The 13,434-nt window shown below is 62.1% G+C and overlaps 1 protein-coding gene across 1 annotated transcript; it reads left to right on the top strand.

Annotated features, from left to right (window-relative positions):
- The first annotated feature begins 681 nt into the window (after positions 1-681).
- LOC119106051 (ADAMTS-like protein 4) lies at positions 682-9,957 on the top strand. The gene is made up of 10 exons (XM_037229647.1): positions 682-690; positions 4,217-4,421; positions 4,898-5,061; positions 5,539-5,649; positions 6,236-6,281; positions 6,661-6,721; positions 7,869-8,064; positions 8,778-8,816; positions 9,527-9,673; positions 9,928-9,957. Exons 1-10 carry the CDS (start codon positions 682-684, stop codon positions 9,955-9,957), a joined length of 1,008 nt encoding a protein of 335 aa, XP_037085542.1.
- The last annotated feature ends 3,477 nt before the right edge of the window (positions 9,958-13,434 follow it).

Raw genomic sequence — 13,434 nt, 5'->3', positions numbered from 1 at the left:
CCTTTATTGCACCATTCATTGCGACTGCACGCAACTTCCAGACGGTTGACATGGAATAGCATGGAATGTTCTGTTCAAGATTGACCGTCTATTCCGTCAATTCTCTGGCGGCTCACCTATCGGCAGCGGTCCGCTCCACATACGCCACCCCGTGGCGTGTTCCAGTGGTCCGGTCCGGTGGTCCGGTCCGATGGTCCGGCCCGTTGAACCGGTCTGGTGGTCCGGTCTGGTGGTCCGGTCCGGTGATCTAGATCAGTAATCAGGTCCGGTGATCCGGTCTGGTGGTCCGGTTTGGTAGTCCGGTCCGGTGGTCCGGCCCGGTGGTCCGGTCTAGTGATCCGGTCTGGTGGTCCGGTCCGGCGATCCAGTTCAGTAATCAGGTCCGGTGGTCCGGTCTGGTGGTCCGGTCCGGTGGTCCGGTCCAGTCACCGTCACCCATCTGGCCTCACAGGCCACCGGCGTGGCGTCAGGCGAGCCATAGCCAGCAGTGTCAGGGGACCTCCGTCAGCGCTATCGGAACCATCAGCCGGCCGGCCGTCCTATATGGCCAGCTCGGCGGCGCTCAACGTGTGACGAGGCCGGCGCTGCGGGGGCGGCCCAGCTTCCAGGAGAACTGTCCACTGGGCAGTGCCCCAGACTTCCTGGAGGCTCTCCGCGCGGAAGCATTGCTTTGCTGATGTCATGGAGAAGGTCAGGGAGCAGGGGTGACTCCTGACTCCAAGACGGGGGCGGTGATTATGGCTGTTGCTTCTTGATGCATTCTCTGATTGTATAAGATGCAATGGGATGAACTAGTTCTCAGGTATCCAGGAGAGCTCATAGCAGAACAGAGAGATCGATGCCTTGTCTCTTCGGTGGACAATCACTCTGCAGCGACTTTGAGTGGCCTAAGAGAGCACGCCACCTGCAAGATTAAAGACAAATCTACCCAGAGCTTCGCACCGGCCGGCCTGGCCCGTCTCAGGGTGTGATTTGCCCCGGTCTCCCGAGACACACATCTCCCTGACGTCCAGACACACATCTCCCTGATGTGTGTCTCCCAGAGACACACATCTCCCTGACGGGAACTCATCTGACACCAGCCATTCACCTGCCTTCGTGCCGGTATTTCATCTGACATGGCCGGCTCCCGCGACGCGGTCTGCCGGCGAGGTGTCCAGTCGGAGGCCTCCGCCGCTGAGCGCCGCGCCACCCGTGTCTGGAATGCCCCCGGTGGCGCATCTGTCACCTGACCGTGCCGCCGGCCGGGCGGCGGGCACCGCCTCCAATCTCACACCGCCGATTTAGGGTGGCAGCCGCGGCCCAAACAAGCCGATTTACATAATGGTCGAGACGTTTTACCGTAATGGCTAGTCTTGAGATCGGCATCCGCTCGCGCGCCGCGCGGCGACTCCAAACACGGTCGGCTGTCGCAGCGACGGCGGCGGCGGCGGCGGCGTCTCTGTCGTCCCGCTGTCTGCCGGCGGCACGCGCCAGCCGGGCCGGCGCCGTCACCCCGGCCGACAATAGGCCACGTGAGTGGACCACCTGATCGCGATCAGGCGGCCAGCCGGGATGGATTGCCGCGGCCCGGCGCGTGCCGCTCTCCGGGACGGCGCGCGCCGCTGCGCCGCCTCAGGAGTCGCCGCCCGGGCGTCATCGGCCCGGCGCGCCAGACGAGCGCAGCTCGTCACTGCGGCCCACCGACATCGCCGAAATCCGGCCGTGCCCAGCATGGTGACGGAATTAAGGAGCTGGACGTTCCCTCGGGCTGCTCACTGGCTCAGATGCGGAGCTGGTTCGAGCCGCAGCCGGGCCACACGCGTCACGGGCTCCGCGCGGGCGGGTGCGCTGCTCGCCGCGCCGCCTGCGTCCGGTGCGTGCGTGCGATGCGGGCTCACCCGTACATTATTGCAAAGTAATTTGACCGGTCACGTCACGTTTCACGTACGGCTCCGAACAACCGTATCGTATTCACCACGGTATGCTGGATATCCCGCGCCCCACTCGCATTTGGTGCCCGTCCTGCGGCAAATGCTGTAACCATTCATCAGCTGAAGCATGACAGCTATCGGACGTTGGAGCATACTCTCTCTGCCGAAGCACGCCCGGCCGTGGGACCATTTGGCAAGCCGTTTCACACGCCTGAGACGGACGCTGATGTCCCTGCTCTGCCAACGTTGTGAGGCGAGGGAACATCGCGCTGTTCGGCCGCCGCCCGCCGCACCCGCCGCAGGTCGTGACCCGTCCTGAGGTCCGAGGTCAGCGGGGTCTGGGGAGCGGCGGCGCCTCTGACCTGACCCCGGCTGCCGGCGCCCGCCGCGCCCGCCGCCGGCCGCGGCTGCTGTCGGGGCCCGGGCGTTGTGTCAGACACAGGTGCCCCAGGGCGGTGACCTGACACACTGTTGGTGACGGGTCTGCTGTTGCTGCCCAACACCACACGGGTCTGCTGTGCTGCCCAGCTCCCCCGGGCGGGACTGCAGCAGTCTGGGCTGGTGCTGATCCTCGTATTCAGCGCAACCCAACGACGCTTTGCACGTCAGTACGGGGATTAGTATCGGTTTATGCGACGGTCACCTTGACGGCCTCGGCCGTGTTCGCCGCGTGGGCCACGCATATGCGAGTTCGGGAAATGTTTTCGAGTGGGATCAAAACTAATTGTTCCCAAACAGTAAAGAAGTCCCCTATAATGTTTTAGTTTACGAAGGGTCTGTAGCATGATTCACTGATTGTCCATTTCATCACATCCCTGCCAGCACTTTGGACGACAGGTTGTAACACGCAGCAACACTTTCGGGATGCCGACATTCCACTGCCCGACGACTCCTGGCGCAAACGTACATCGCACAGACTCGTGCTGGGACATTAATTACAAACGGTACATTGGTCGACGCTTTGAAGCTGGCTTCGTGCCTCCTCTCGCTCTGGTCGTCGGGATATCGGGATATAGCATGCAACGTGAAATTCTTTTTAGAAAAAACTGGGAAAATCAACCTTGACCACTTCTGTGCGCGTGGCACGTGGCACGCGAAAAAACCCACATCAAGCACCAAGAGACCCCCCAGTCCATCTCCTACCATGACGTGCCATTCTCTTGCCGCTTAGAACCGTGCTTGCCGAGATGCCTGTCTCGCCTGGCTGCTCGAGTATTTCACGTGCGTCACATTTTCCCTCCACCCGTGCAAAGCCAATGCGCCAAAATGCCACCCTGCAGCACGTGGCCCGTGCCGCCGGCCGGCCACATCCCCACGAAACTTGCCACAGCACGTGGCCCGTGCCGCCGGCCGGCCACATCCCCACGAAACTTGCCACAGCACGTGGCCCGTGCCGCCGGCCGGCCACATCCCCACGAAACTTGCCACAGCACGTGGCCCCGTGCCGCCGGCCGGCCACATCCCCACGAAACTTGCCACAGCACGTGGCCCCGTGCCCAGGCGCATCGTGTCCAAGTTTCACCATTCAGCGACCCGCTGCTCGGCCCGGGCTCAAAGGAACGCGAAACGAGGTAGACGGACAGCCAGACAGCCAGACAGCCAGCTAGACAGACACGCCCTAAACAAATGGCATCTATATTTTAGCTTGAAATGGGGCACGCGCCACGTCACGTGCTTGTTTCGCAACAGTTAAACGGACTTTATGTTTGGAATGCAGCTCGTTATAATTCACCCTGGTCGGCACCACACCCTGAAAGACGTAATATTCCGAAATTGGCTGAAATGTCAGAAACATGTTTTCAACTGACACTGGTAATATTGATGGTGCGAATGGTTATGAAATCCACATCCTCCATGGCTCACCTGCATTGAATGAGATCGACCAGCTAATACATGGCTCAAAGGCCATTTCAATTAATGTGCCCAGCTCTTGCTATCATAGTATCATTATGTTGGAAATTTGATGCTGACAAAGACCGTGTTCGAAGTGCACCCATTAGTCGAATGCAATCACAATAATGTTACAAATGGAATATTTCGATCATGGAACTCGTCCCGGTGCCGACGCTATTTCATTCTAGCTTCCTTTCGCCCCCACTCACCCATTCAAGGCATGAAGCACACAATTCAGTGCATTTACGGGCTGGCTGTACCTGCATCTCAATGTGATAGACGCGTATCGAGCTCATATTTTATTCATATGCATTGGCAATTTACCCAATCAAGCTTGAAACGGGGCTGAACCCGTTTACCTGCCATCTGTCGTCTGTGCCTGTAAGCTTAAGTTGTTCGTTTGTCCGCAGCACATCGGCTGTGACGGAGTCGTCGGCTCCGGCCGCGTGCTGGATGCCTGCGGCGAGTGCGGTGGCAACAACAGCACGTGCCAAATTATCTCAGGCATCTTCACCGAGCCGTACCTGGAGGCTGGCTACCGCCTGGTGGTGCAAATCCCGGCGGGGGCCTGCACCATCCGCATCGAGGAGCTGGGAGCCACGAAAAACTACCTCGGTACGCACCGGCCGTGTCCCCCTCCCCCCATGCTCCCACGTCCGGCGGGCAACAGTCAGCGTCACAGCTGCCGCGCTCCATGGGCCCGCGAGCCGGCGCTACGAGATTAGCATCGTGTTTGATGGGGCGCCGGATTTGAGAAGACAGCTCAACGGGCCCTGTGTGAGGGACGAGTTGGCTGGGCTTCGCGGCACATATGGGCCACGTGCTACCTGACCGCGGCCTGGCCCCCGCGGTGTTTGTGGCTTGAGCCGCTGCACTGACGTGACCAGAGAGTTCGCGGTCCGGCCCGACATATGCTTCCTTTGATCTTTCAAGGCTCAGTCCTGTTAATCGATCGTCCTTATAATCAGTCATTACGGTTCTCAGCTCGTAAAGTGCCCATGGAGCGCGTTGTAACACTACGCCATTACGGCACTGAAATAGTTCAGCATTCTCAGTCTGCGTGCTCTGACTCCTCGCACGCACGCTGTCAGCTCTGCGCGACAGCAAGGGGAAGTTTATCATCAATGGCGACTGGAACATCGACATGTCGGGCTCGTATGGCGGCGCCGGTGCCAGCTTCGCCTACCAGCGCCAGCCGGCCCGCGGCGAGCTCATCTCCGCCCAGGGACCAATCACAGAACCCGTCGACATCTTTGTGAGTCTTGCCGACGACCTTGGCATGGAACGGTCTGGGCGCTCTGATTCGCTGCCTCCTGATATTTAACGTCTTCTTCTGGTACGGCTATCAGAGTCGTTCTGGGAGAGTAAAGACCCTGCTAACTTGGGCTTGATAAGACTGGAAATCGCTGCGTATCTTGCCAGCATGACGCAGTCGCAGCTCTTTGTCGGTATAAACGCGAGCTTTTCACACTCCAGCTAGTTGAGGCCACATGCTTACGTTGTCAACGCAAAGGAAGTGACCACCTTTTCATTATGCCTAGAGGAGACATCCTTTTTTTGCGCAATCATTCCATTCGTATTCTCACCAGGTCCGTCCACACAACCTCGCCTCCGCTGATAGATTTCAACAGCGGCCGCCTGAACTAAAAACTGGGTGACCTAAAAAAGAAAGCGCCCCCTCCTCTCCATCACCCATAGCGTGGCGCGCATACTGACCGCCCTGCCGCGTCAGATCCTGTACCGGCAGGCCAACCGCGGCATCAAGTACGAGTACGCCATCAAGCGGAACGCGTCGCTGACGTCGGTGCTGCCGCGGCTGCCGACGGACACGGGCGTGGCCCAGGTGCCGCCGCTGGCCGACGCCCTGCTGAGGCGGCCGGCTGACCAGCCGCGGCCCAGAGACACCGCCAGAGCCCGCCCGGCCGGTGAGGGGGGTTCCGTGCCGGGTGGGGATCAGTCGGGAGCGCCGATGATGAGTCGGTGGCCAAGGGGATCGAGGTAATGACGGCGGGGGAGAGAGATATTGAGGTGAAGGCCGGGGCAGAATCCGCGCTGTATCCACCGCCGTAACTCTGAATTATGGAACTTCCCTTCCACTCAGCCTGTATTCCCGCTTGTGTGCCTAACCCGCTCCCCTCTACCTCTAACCGTGTACGGCGCTGCACTCGACCCGCTTCCCGGCGGCTGGCTAGTCACACGCCAGTGGACTTCCACGGTATTCCTCCATCTTTGAAAGCCGTGGGTGCGGTGGATCGCACCTGACCTGCTCTGACCTGACCTGACCCGACTTGCCGCGCGCAGGCGGGTTCGTCTCGCCGCTGTACCAGTCGTCGCAGGCCGGCAGCGCGGTGCCGTTCCCGCGCCCGGGAGCGGAGCACGCCGGCCACAAGCGGCACCGGCGCCGCCGCCGCCGCCGCCGCCGCTTCCAGTGGGTCGTCACCGGCTACACCGAGTGCAGCAAGTCCTGCGGCGGGGGTGAGCTCGGCGCCGACGAGGCCCGCGCTCGAGGGGCGGGGAGGAGGCGACGCTGGCGATGGCCTGGCCGTGGGTGTGAGATGACGCAAGACCACGGCCGAGCGCGTGGCCAGACCTGTTTACCTTCGAATTGAATCAAACTGAATATTTATGACATCGAAAAAGGGTTTGCTTGCCGCTTGCAGGTTGTTTTTAGACGATGCGTCAGAGCTGACTCACAGCGTTGGGATTAACCCGGTTGCAGGGGAAAGTGCGATTTAATGAACGCAGTGGCGCCTCATGTGAACAGCAGAAATATATATTTATGACGACTGACAAATCCAGCGGCTCTGGCCTCTGTGAGGGACATAACCGATGAGCCATTCGTCTTCACCCGCAGGCACCAGGACCACGGAAGTGGTGTGCATGAAGAGGAAGCGGAAGCAGCTGGCGCCGGACCGGCACTGTGACGCGGCCAGCCGACCGCAGCCAAGCACAGCCAGCTGCAACACCAGCCCCTGCCCAGCCAGGTGAGGCGAACACGGCGTCACCGAACCCGACAGAACACAGGCAGCCGGCCGACCGCAGCCACGCACAGCCGGCTGCAACACCAGCCCATGCCCGGCCAGGTGAGATGAACACGGCGTCACCGAACCGACGGAACACAGGCAGAAGACGCCATAGTACCTCACAACAACGAGCCGCGAATGAGGAGGGTGGAGGCGGACAGAGGACCATGGGTAGGGCAATCAGATGGGGTACGCAAGGTTTTGTGTTCCCAAGTGGTGTAGACGGAAGGCAAGAATAGGGTGTTGATGATGATGAACTCGACACCGAATATTATCAAAACTGGAGGCGGGCTTGCGACGACCTCATCGAAACGTCAGACTACCGAGAGTCGCAGCAGGTTGTGGATGCAGACCCGGTGACACCCTCAAGCGCCAGACGCGTCTCGCTGCCTGGGAGTGTTCTGACCCCCGTTGATACTCAGGTCGGAGCCAGACGTACCTCGCTGGCTGGGAGTGTTCTGACCCCAGTTGATCCTTAGATGGGAGCCGGGCGCGTGTCACCGGAAGTGTCTCGCTGGCTGGGAGTGTTCTGACCCCAGTTGATCCTTAGGTGGGAGCCGGGCGCGTGTCACCGGAAGTGTCTCGCTGGCTGGGAGTGCTCTGACCCCCGCTAATCCCCAGGTGGGAGACGGGCGCGTGTCACCAGAGGTGTCTCGCTTGCTGGGAGTGTTCTGACCCCAGTTGATCCTTAGGTGGGAGCCGGGTGCGTGTCACCGGACGTGTCTCGCTGGCTGAGAGTGCTCTGACCCCCGCTAATCCCCAGGTGGGAGACGGGCGCGTGTCACCGGACGTGTCTCGCTGGCTGGGAGTGCTCTGACTCACCTGTCGCCAGATGTGTCTCGCTGGCTGAGAGTGCTCTGACTCACCTGTCGCCAGATGTGTCTCGGCTGGCTGGGAGTGTTTCTGACCCCAGTTGATCCTCAGGTGGGAGCCGGGCGCGTGTCACCGGACGTGTCTCGCTGGCTGGGAGTGCTCTGACTCACCTGTCGTCAGATGTGTCTCGCTGGCTGGGAGTGCCCTGATCCCCGTTGCTCCTCAGGTGGGAGCCGGGCGCCTGGTCGGCGTGCAGCGTCACGTGCGGCTCGGGCCGACAAACACGCTCTCTGCGCTGCGTCAGCGACGGTCAGCAGGTGGCGCCCTCTCTGTGCCCGGGCGAGCCGCCGGCGCCCGAGAGCCAGACCTGCCTGATGGCGCCGTGCCCGGTCGGCCTCTGGCAGATCGGCGCCTGGAGTCCGGTGAGTCGGCTGTTGAGTCCGGCGAGTCGTGGCGCCAGGAATCCGGTGAGTCGGCTGTTCTGAAGAGGCAGCGGTGACGAGTCCGGAGCCCGATGGGTCTTCTGGCCTGGATTCCGGTGAGTCCTGGCTCCTGGAGTCCGGTGATTCGGCTGTCCTGGAAAAGCAGCGGCGAGTCCGGGGTCCAGTGGGTCGTGTGGCCTGGAGTCCAGCGGTGCCTGTGGCTCAGCGCCCAGGGGGCCATATAGCCTGGAGCCTAATGGTTTGGACGTCCTGGAGTCCGGCGAGTCGTGGTGCCTGGAGTCCATTGAGTCATGTGGCTTTGAGTCGGGTGAGTTGTGTGGCATGGAGTTGAGCTAGTCGTGACGGCCGCCCGGGGTCCGGCGAGGATATTGTGATGACGTCACGTCACGTGTAACGAGATTGTGCTCTGCTGTCTGACGGCTGACTACCGTTTTACTTTGACTGAGCTTCGACTGAGCTCCCGATGTCCAGCCTATGCCCAGGGCCATTGGTTGTACGATGAGTCAGATCCAATATTTTCGGATTCGAAAAATCATCGCAAAACATAATGCCATGACTCACCGGCATAGCTGGCACTTGCAAACTTCAAAGCGCGCGCCACACATGTAATAGGCACACCGGCCGGGCGGTGGCGCCGCTGAAGGGAGGCCGCGCCGCCTACCCGGCGCCGCTGACAGCGCCCCTGGCGGCAGTGTTCGGTGAGCTGCGGCTGGGGCTCGCGGCGGCGCCAGGTGAGCTGCTCGTCGGCCGGCGCCCGCTGCTCGCCGTCCGACCGGCCCCGCGACACGGCCCCCTGCCGGCGGCCCGCCTGCGACGACGACGGCGATGCCACAACCAACGACGCCGACACCGACGGCTGGATGTTCGCCGAGTGGAGCAAACAGGCGAGCGGGCTTAGGCCGGGTATAAGCCTTCTAAGCTATGTTCGTCTCATTCCGTAATATATCTGTACGCTCTTTATGGCTCATGACTTGAATTCATTAGTTGAGGTTGTGTTTTGCAGAGCCGGGGTGAGATAGACCAAAAAATAGCAATCAATTTTTAGAACATCGCAATGGCTTGGACACCCTATGATGCAGATTAATTCCATACATGTTTTGCACGAACATCGAATTCAAACGCTTGTCATGAAACCGTTTTATATCTTTTTTTGCCAATGCCGATATTCCGCTGATTGTCGAATTCGCGACGAAGGAAGGCATAAGAAAACCAGTTGTATTTGCCAGAGAAGAGCATCATGCTCGTAAAATTCCGTTACTCCAGCCTCTCCAACTCCCATAGCGAAAAGCCAGCGGCCTCTGTACAGACTGGCAACATTGCTGATGACACTTTGACTGGCTGGATATTTCTGCAGTCTGACGAGACCGCTCTAGAGCCCACTGACCTACCGCGAACACGGCGCTCGCCATCGCCTCGCGCGTGACCGTCGCGCCTGCCGCAGTGTTCGGTGGAGTGCGGCCAGGGCGTGCAGTGGCGCCAGGTGACGTGTGGAGGCAACTGTGACGCCCAACGGCGGCCCGAGGAGACGCGGCCCTGCAAGACGGACCGCCGCTGCGCCGGCACCTGGTTCACCGGGCCGTGGAGCAGGGTGAGCCGCGGCGCCGGGGTTCTGGTGCGGGAGCCGGCGGCCGCGCGGCGGCCGGTCGGACGGTGCGGACGTACTGTGGTCGGGGTGTGGGGTTTAAGTATGCGACTCAGCTGGCGTCCAATGGATTCTTCTGCGATCCAAATCCGCGGCATCGCTTCTCCGAGTGGTGTGCTCTGTAGTCTAGTGTTCCAGTGCTCTGAACAGTGCTGTGTTCTGCCTTTGTTTCTGCACCGGGTGTTGCGATTTTCCGACAGCGACGGCTGCCGTACTTCAGTACCGGATGACGGCCTTGATTCAGTTCTCTGCGCTGCTGCATTTTAGCACCGCGTTTGACCGCGTCCGGTAGTACCGTGCGATCCCCACAGCAGATGATTTCAGTACTCGGTGCCCTCCGGTCACCCCGCCTCCACCCTCCCCCCTCCCTGGTACGCAGTGCGCCACCTCACGAGACCCTGGTGGGCGTGTTTCAGTGCTCTCACGAGTGCGGCGCCGGCGTGCAGACGCGCCCCGTCGCCTGCGTCCGCTCCAACGGCGGCCAGTTCTCGGTGGTGGAGGAGGCGGCGTGCGGCGGCGCGGCGCGGCCGGCCGCCGAGCAGCCGTGCGGCGGCGACGCCTGCGCCGCCCGCTGGCACGGCTCCGAGTGGGCCGCCTGCTCGGCCTCGTGCGGCGCCGGCTGGCAGAGCCGAGCCGTCGCCTGCCTGGCGGCCGACGGCGCGCCGCAGTCGTCCTGCCCGGGCGCCGAGCAGCCGGAGCGCCGCCGCTCCTGCCTGCTGGCTGACTGTCCCCGCCACGGTACGGACCCGGCGCGAGCCGCCGGCCCGCGCCGCTGCACCCCATGGCCGGCAGCGATGTGGGTGGTGCCGTTTATCTGTCCCACTGAACTGCGTGAGGTATTCAATGCCGACATCTGTTGGTGCGTTTAGGAGGTGTTGTTCTTCGGAGTGTAAAGTGGACGCCGCTCCTTTCCTTTAGGAGGTCTTGTTCTTCGGAGTGTGAATTGGACGTTGATTCTTTGAGCTCCATTGTCGGCCCGGCCAGTCCTTGGTCATGTGTTGCGCTCTCTCTGCACAGCCGCACGCATATGCCAACGCCTCCCTTTGCTGTGTTGAACTCCACCCTTCCGGACAGTGCACAGCCACCATATAAATGCATCCACACCCCGCGTAAAGCTTGCACGTTCAAGGCACATTCCATCGCATCCTTCTGCTTATTTCACTGTGAATATCACTGCGTCGTAGCAAACTTTCTGAACGATGTCCAAATTCTAACTAATTAAACAAATTCACTTTCATGGCTAAAGCGTGCAGTGAGCTCGTGCCTTGTGTATACGGACAGCTTTTTCGTGTTCACGCGTCACTTGCTTTGTTGTTGTGTTCAGCTTGATGTACATATGCAGCCCGGCAAGGTGTTCGCTACCTTCGCTTGGTGCGTGGCGCTTGACTGTCCGCTTGTGTCTTCTTTAGTCTCCTCCACTGAAGGCCTCGACAACCAGACGACGCGGGTGAACGCTGTCGACACCGAAGTCAACGCGATACCGCGCGTCAACGATGAGAACTTCTCGTTTACCCCGACGCCGTCGGATGGCGCCGTCGGCGCCGGCTCGGACGCGACCTCGACCGAGCTACAGGACGTGGTGAACAGCATCGCGCACGACCGGCCGGCGCGCCCCGACAACCGGCTGGAGCCGGCGGCCGGTCCGCCGACGCCCCCGCTAACGGCCACCCCCGCCGCCGCAGAGGTCACCCCCGCCGCCGCGGAGGTCACCCCCGCCGCCGCGGAGGTCACCCCTCCCGTGGCGTCACCCAGCGTGGCGCGGCCAGCTGGCCGGCGCCTGCGGCCGCGCCAGCGCAAGCACCGCAAGCACCGGCAGCGGGCGGCCGGCGACCAGCAGCACAGGAGCCAGCAGGCCGGCGGCGCCGCGCCGGCGGCGACCGCAGGTGGGCGCTGTGTGACGTCAGGGTAGATTGAGGATGGATTGGGGGGGGGGGGGGGCGGGGCCTAAGGCTTTGACGACGCACGGAAGACAGCACTGACCAGTCGTCGCTGTTAGCGCTCGCCTACAGACTGGTAGGCATAGAAAGGTATGGCTGAGAACGTGATTTTTGGCGGTGTTCTGTACGTCAGCATGATGCGTATGTGGCAAGATTGCGTACCTTAACAGGGCGAGGCGGGCGATCCACAGTCTGTCGGCAGGGCGTTCTGTGCCGCTACCCCATGCACTGACCGCCCTTCTCTTCACAGGCTCCTGCACGGATCGGTTCAACAACTGCCTGCTAGTGCAGCAGGCACGGACTCTGCAAGTATAAATACTACAGAAACGCTTGCTGCGCCACTTGCAAGCGGGGCAAGGGCACCTGAGGTGGCGACAGCGCGGCCTGCGATAATAGTGACACACTGCCATCTAGCGAGCGGCCAGCGAGGCTCGCCCGGGTGCGGGGCCGGCCGGCCGGCGGAGAGACTCTCGGTCGAGAGCAGGCTGACACGGCCGGTCAAAGGATCGCGTGTGGGCCGGGCCTCGGACGCGGTCCGACCCGCGGAGCGAAGGACCGCCGAGGCTCGGTCTGACCCGCGCCGCGGCCCGGGTCAGACAGGCTGTCGCCGGTGTCAGACGGCGCCAGCGGGCTGCTACCGGCGCCAGTGGGCTGTCACCGGCGCCAGCGGGCTGCCACCAGTGCCAGCGTGATGCTGCCGGCGCCAGCGGGCTGTCACCGGCGCCAGCGGGCTGCTACCGGCGCCAGATAGGCCGCTGCCGGCGCCAGCGGGCTGCCACCGGCGCCAGATAGGCTGCTGCCGGCGCCAGCGGGCTGCCACCAGCGCGACGGGCGCCACCGCCGCCCTTCCGTGTAGTGCAGTGGTGGGGGCCGTCTGAGGATGGACCACTAACCACCCGCTTCTAGAGGAGCTCGCCGTTTTCAGCCGAAGGCGCATGGTTTGTGGGACGTAGCCGGCGCGCGTGACGCGGCGCGTGCTTCTCCCACTTACGCCTTGTCTCGAGTGAAAGCTCCAGCTTGGGCGCCCGGCCCTAACACGGATACATTATTTAAGCGAACGGCCGCAACCCATTCTAGTTCACTGTTCTAGTTCAACTGCGTCTGAAGGGCTCAGTAGGCAAAATAAAACCGCATTTGGTAACCCGCCTACATTAGAAATGTGTGGGGTCGCCGCCGCGTTGGGGGTCACTCCTTGTGTCAGTCAGTTAGTCCGATTACGACGCGTCGTACAGCCCGGTGAACGACCGAACCGACGCAACGAACCGGGAAGCACGACAGCGGCTCGGACGGAGGCAGCTCACTGGTCTCTGCTCTTCCGCATCGGCCGCTGCTATCCCGAAACAAGCACCGAAATCGAATCATGAACGTATATTGGCAACGTTGACGGAAGGCCGAGTAGGGAGCACCCACAGGAGGCGGGACGTTGGCGGGAGCGAGGGCTGAGACTGAGACTGGGACAGGCAGGAGAGGCGGACGGCAGTCTGCCGGCCGGCGGCGCCGCTGACGGCAGCAGACCACGGCCCGAGCGGAGGCTGACCGGTCCCCGTACCCCGTGTCGTCCCCGCCCCTGCCTCGGTCGACCGGCCCCGACCGGTCCAGGTGGCCGGGACGCCGGCCGCGCTCACATCCCTCCGCGCAGCCAGGTCCGAGCCGTCCCAGCGACCGGGTCTCCGACGACCGCGTAACGGAGCAAACACAACGCCAAACTCGCCAGCGGCCGCGGCCGGGTCGGCACGGAACGGCGGGAGCGCGGCCGCGGCGGCCGGTCGG

This window comes from Pollicipes pollicipes, unplaced genomic scaffold, assembly GCF_011947565.3.
Source record: "Pollicipes pollicipes isolate AB1234 unplaced genomic scaffold, Ppol_2.1 Scaffold_6138;HRSCAF=7277_pilon_pilon_pilon, whole genome shotgun sequence".
In the NCBI taxonomy this organism is placed as follows: Eukaryota; Metazoa; Arthropoda; class Thecostraca; order Pollicipedomorpha; family Pollicipedidae; genus Pollicipes; species Pollicipes pollicipes.
The sequence above is the reverse complement of the archived record's forward strand: the minus strand, read 5'-3'. Positions and strand labels throughout refer to the sequence as shown.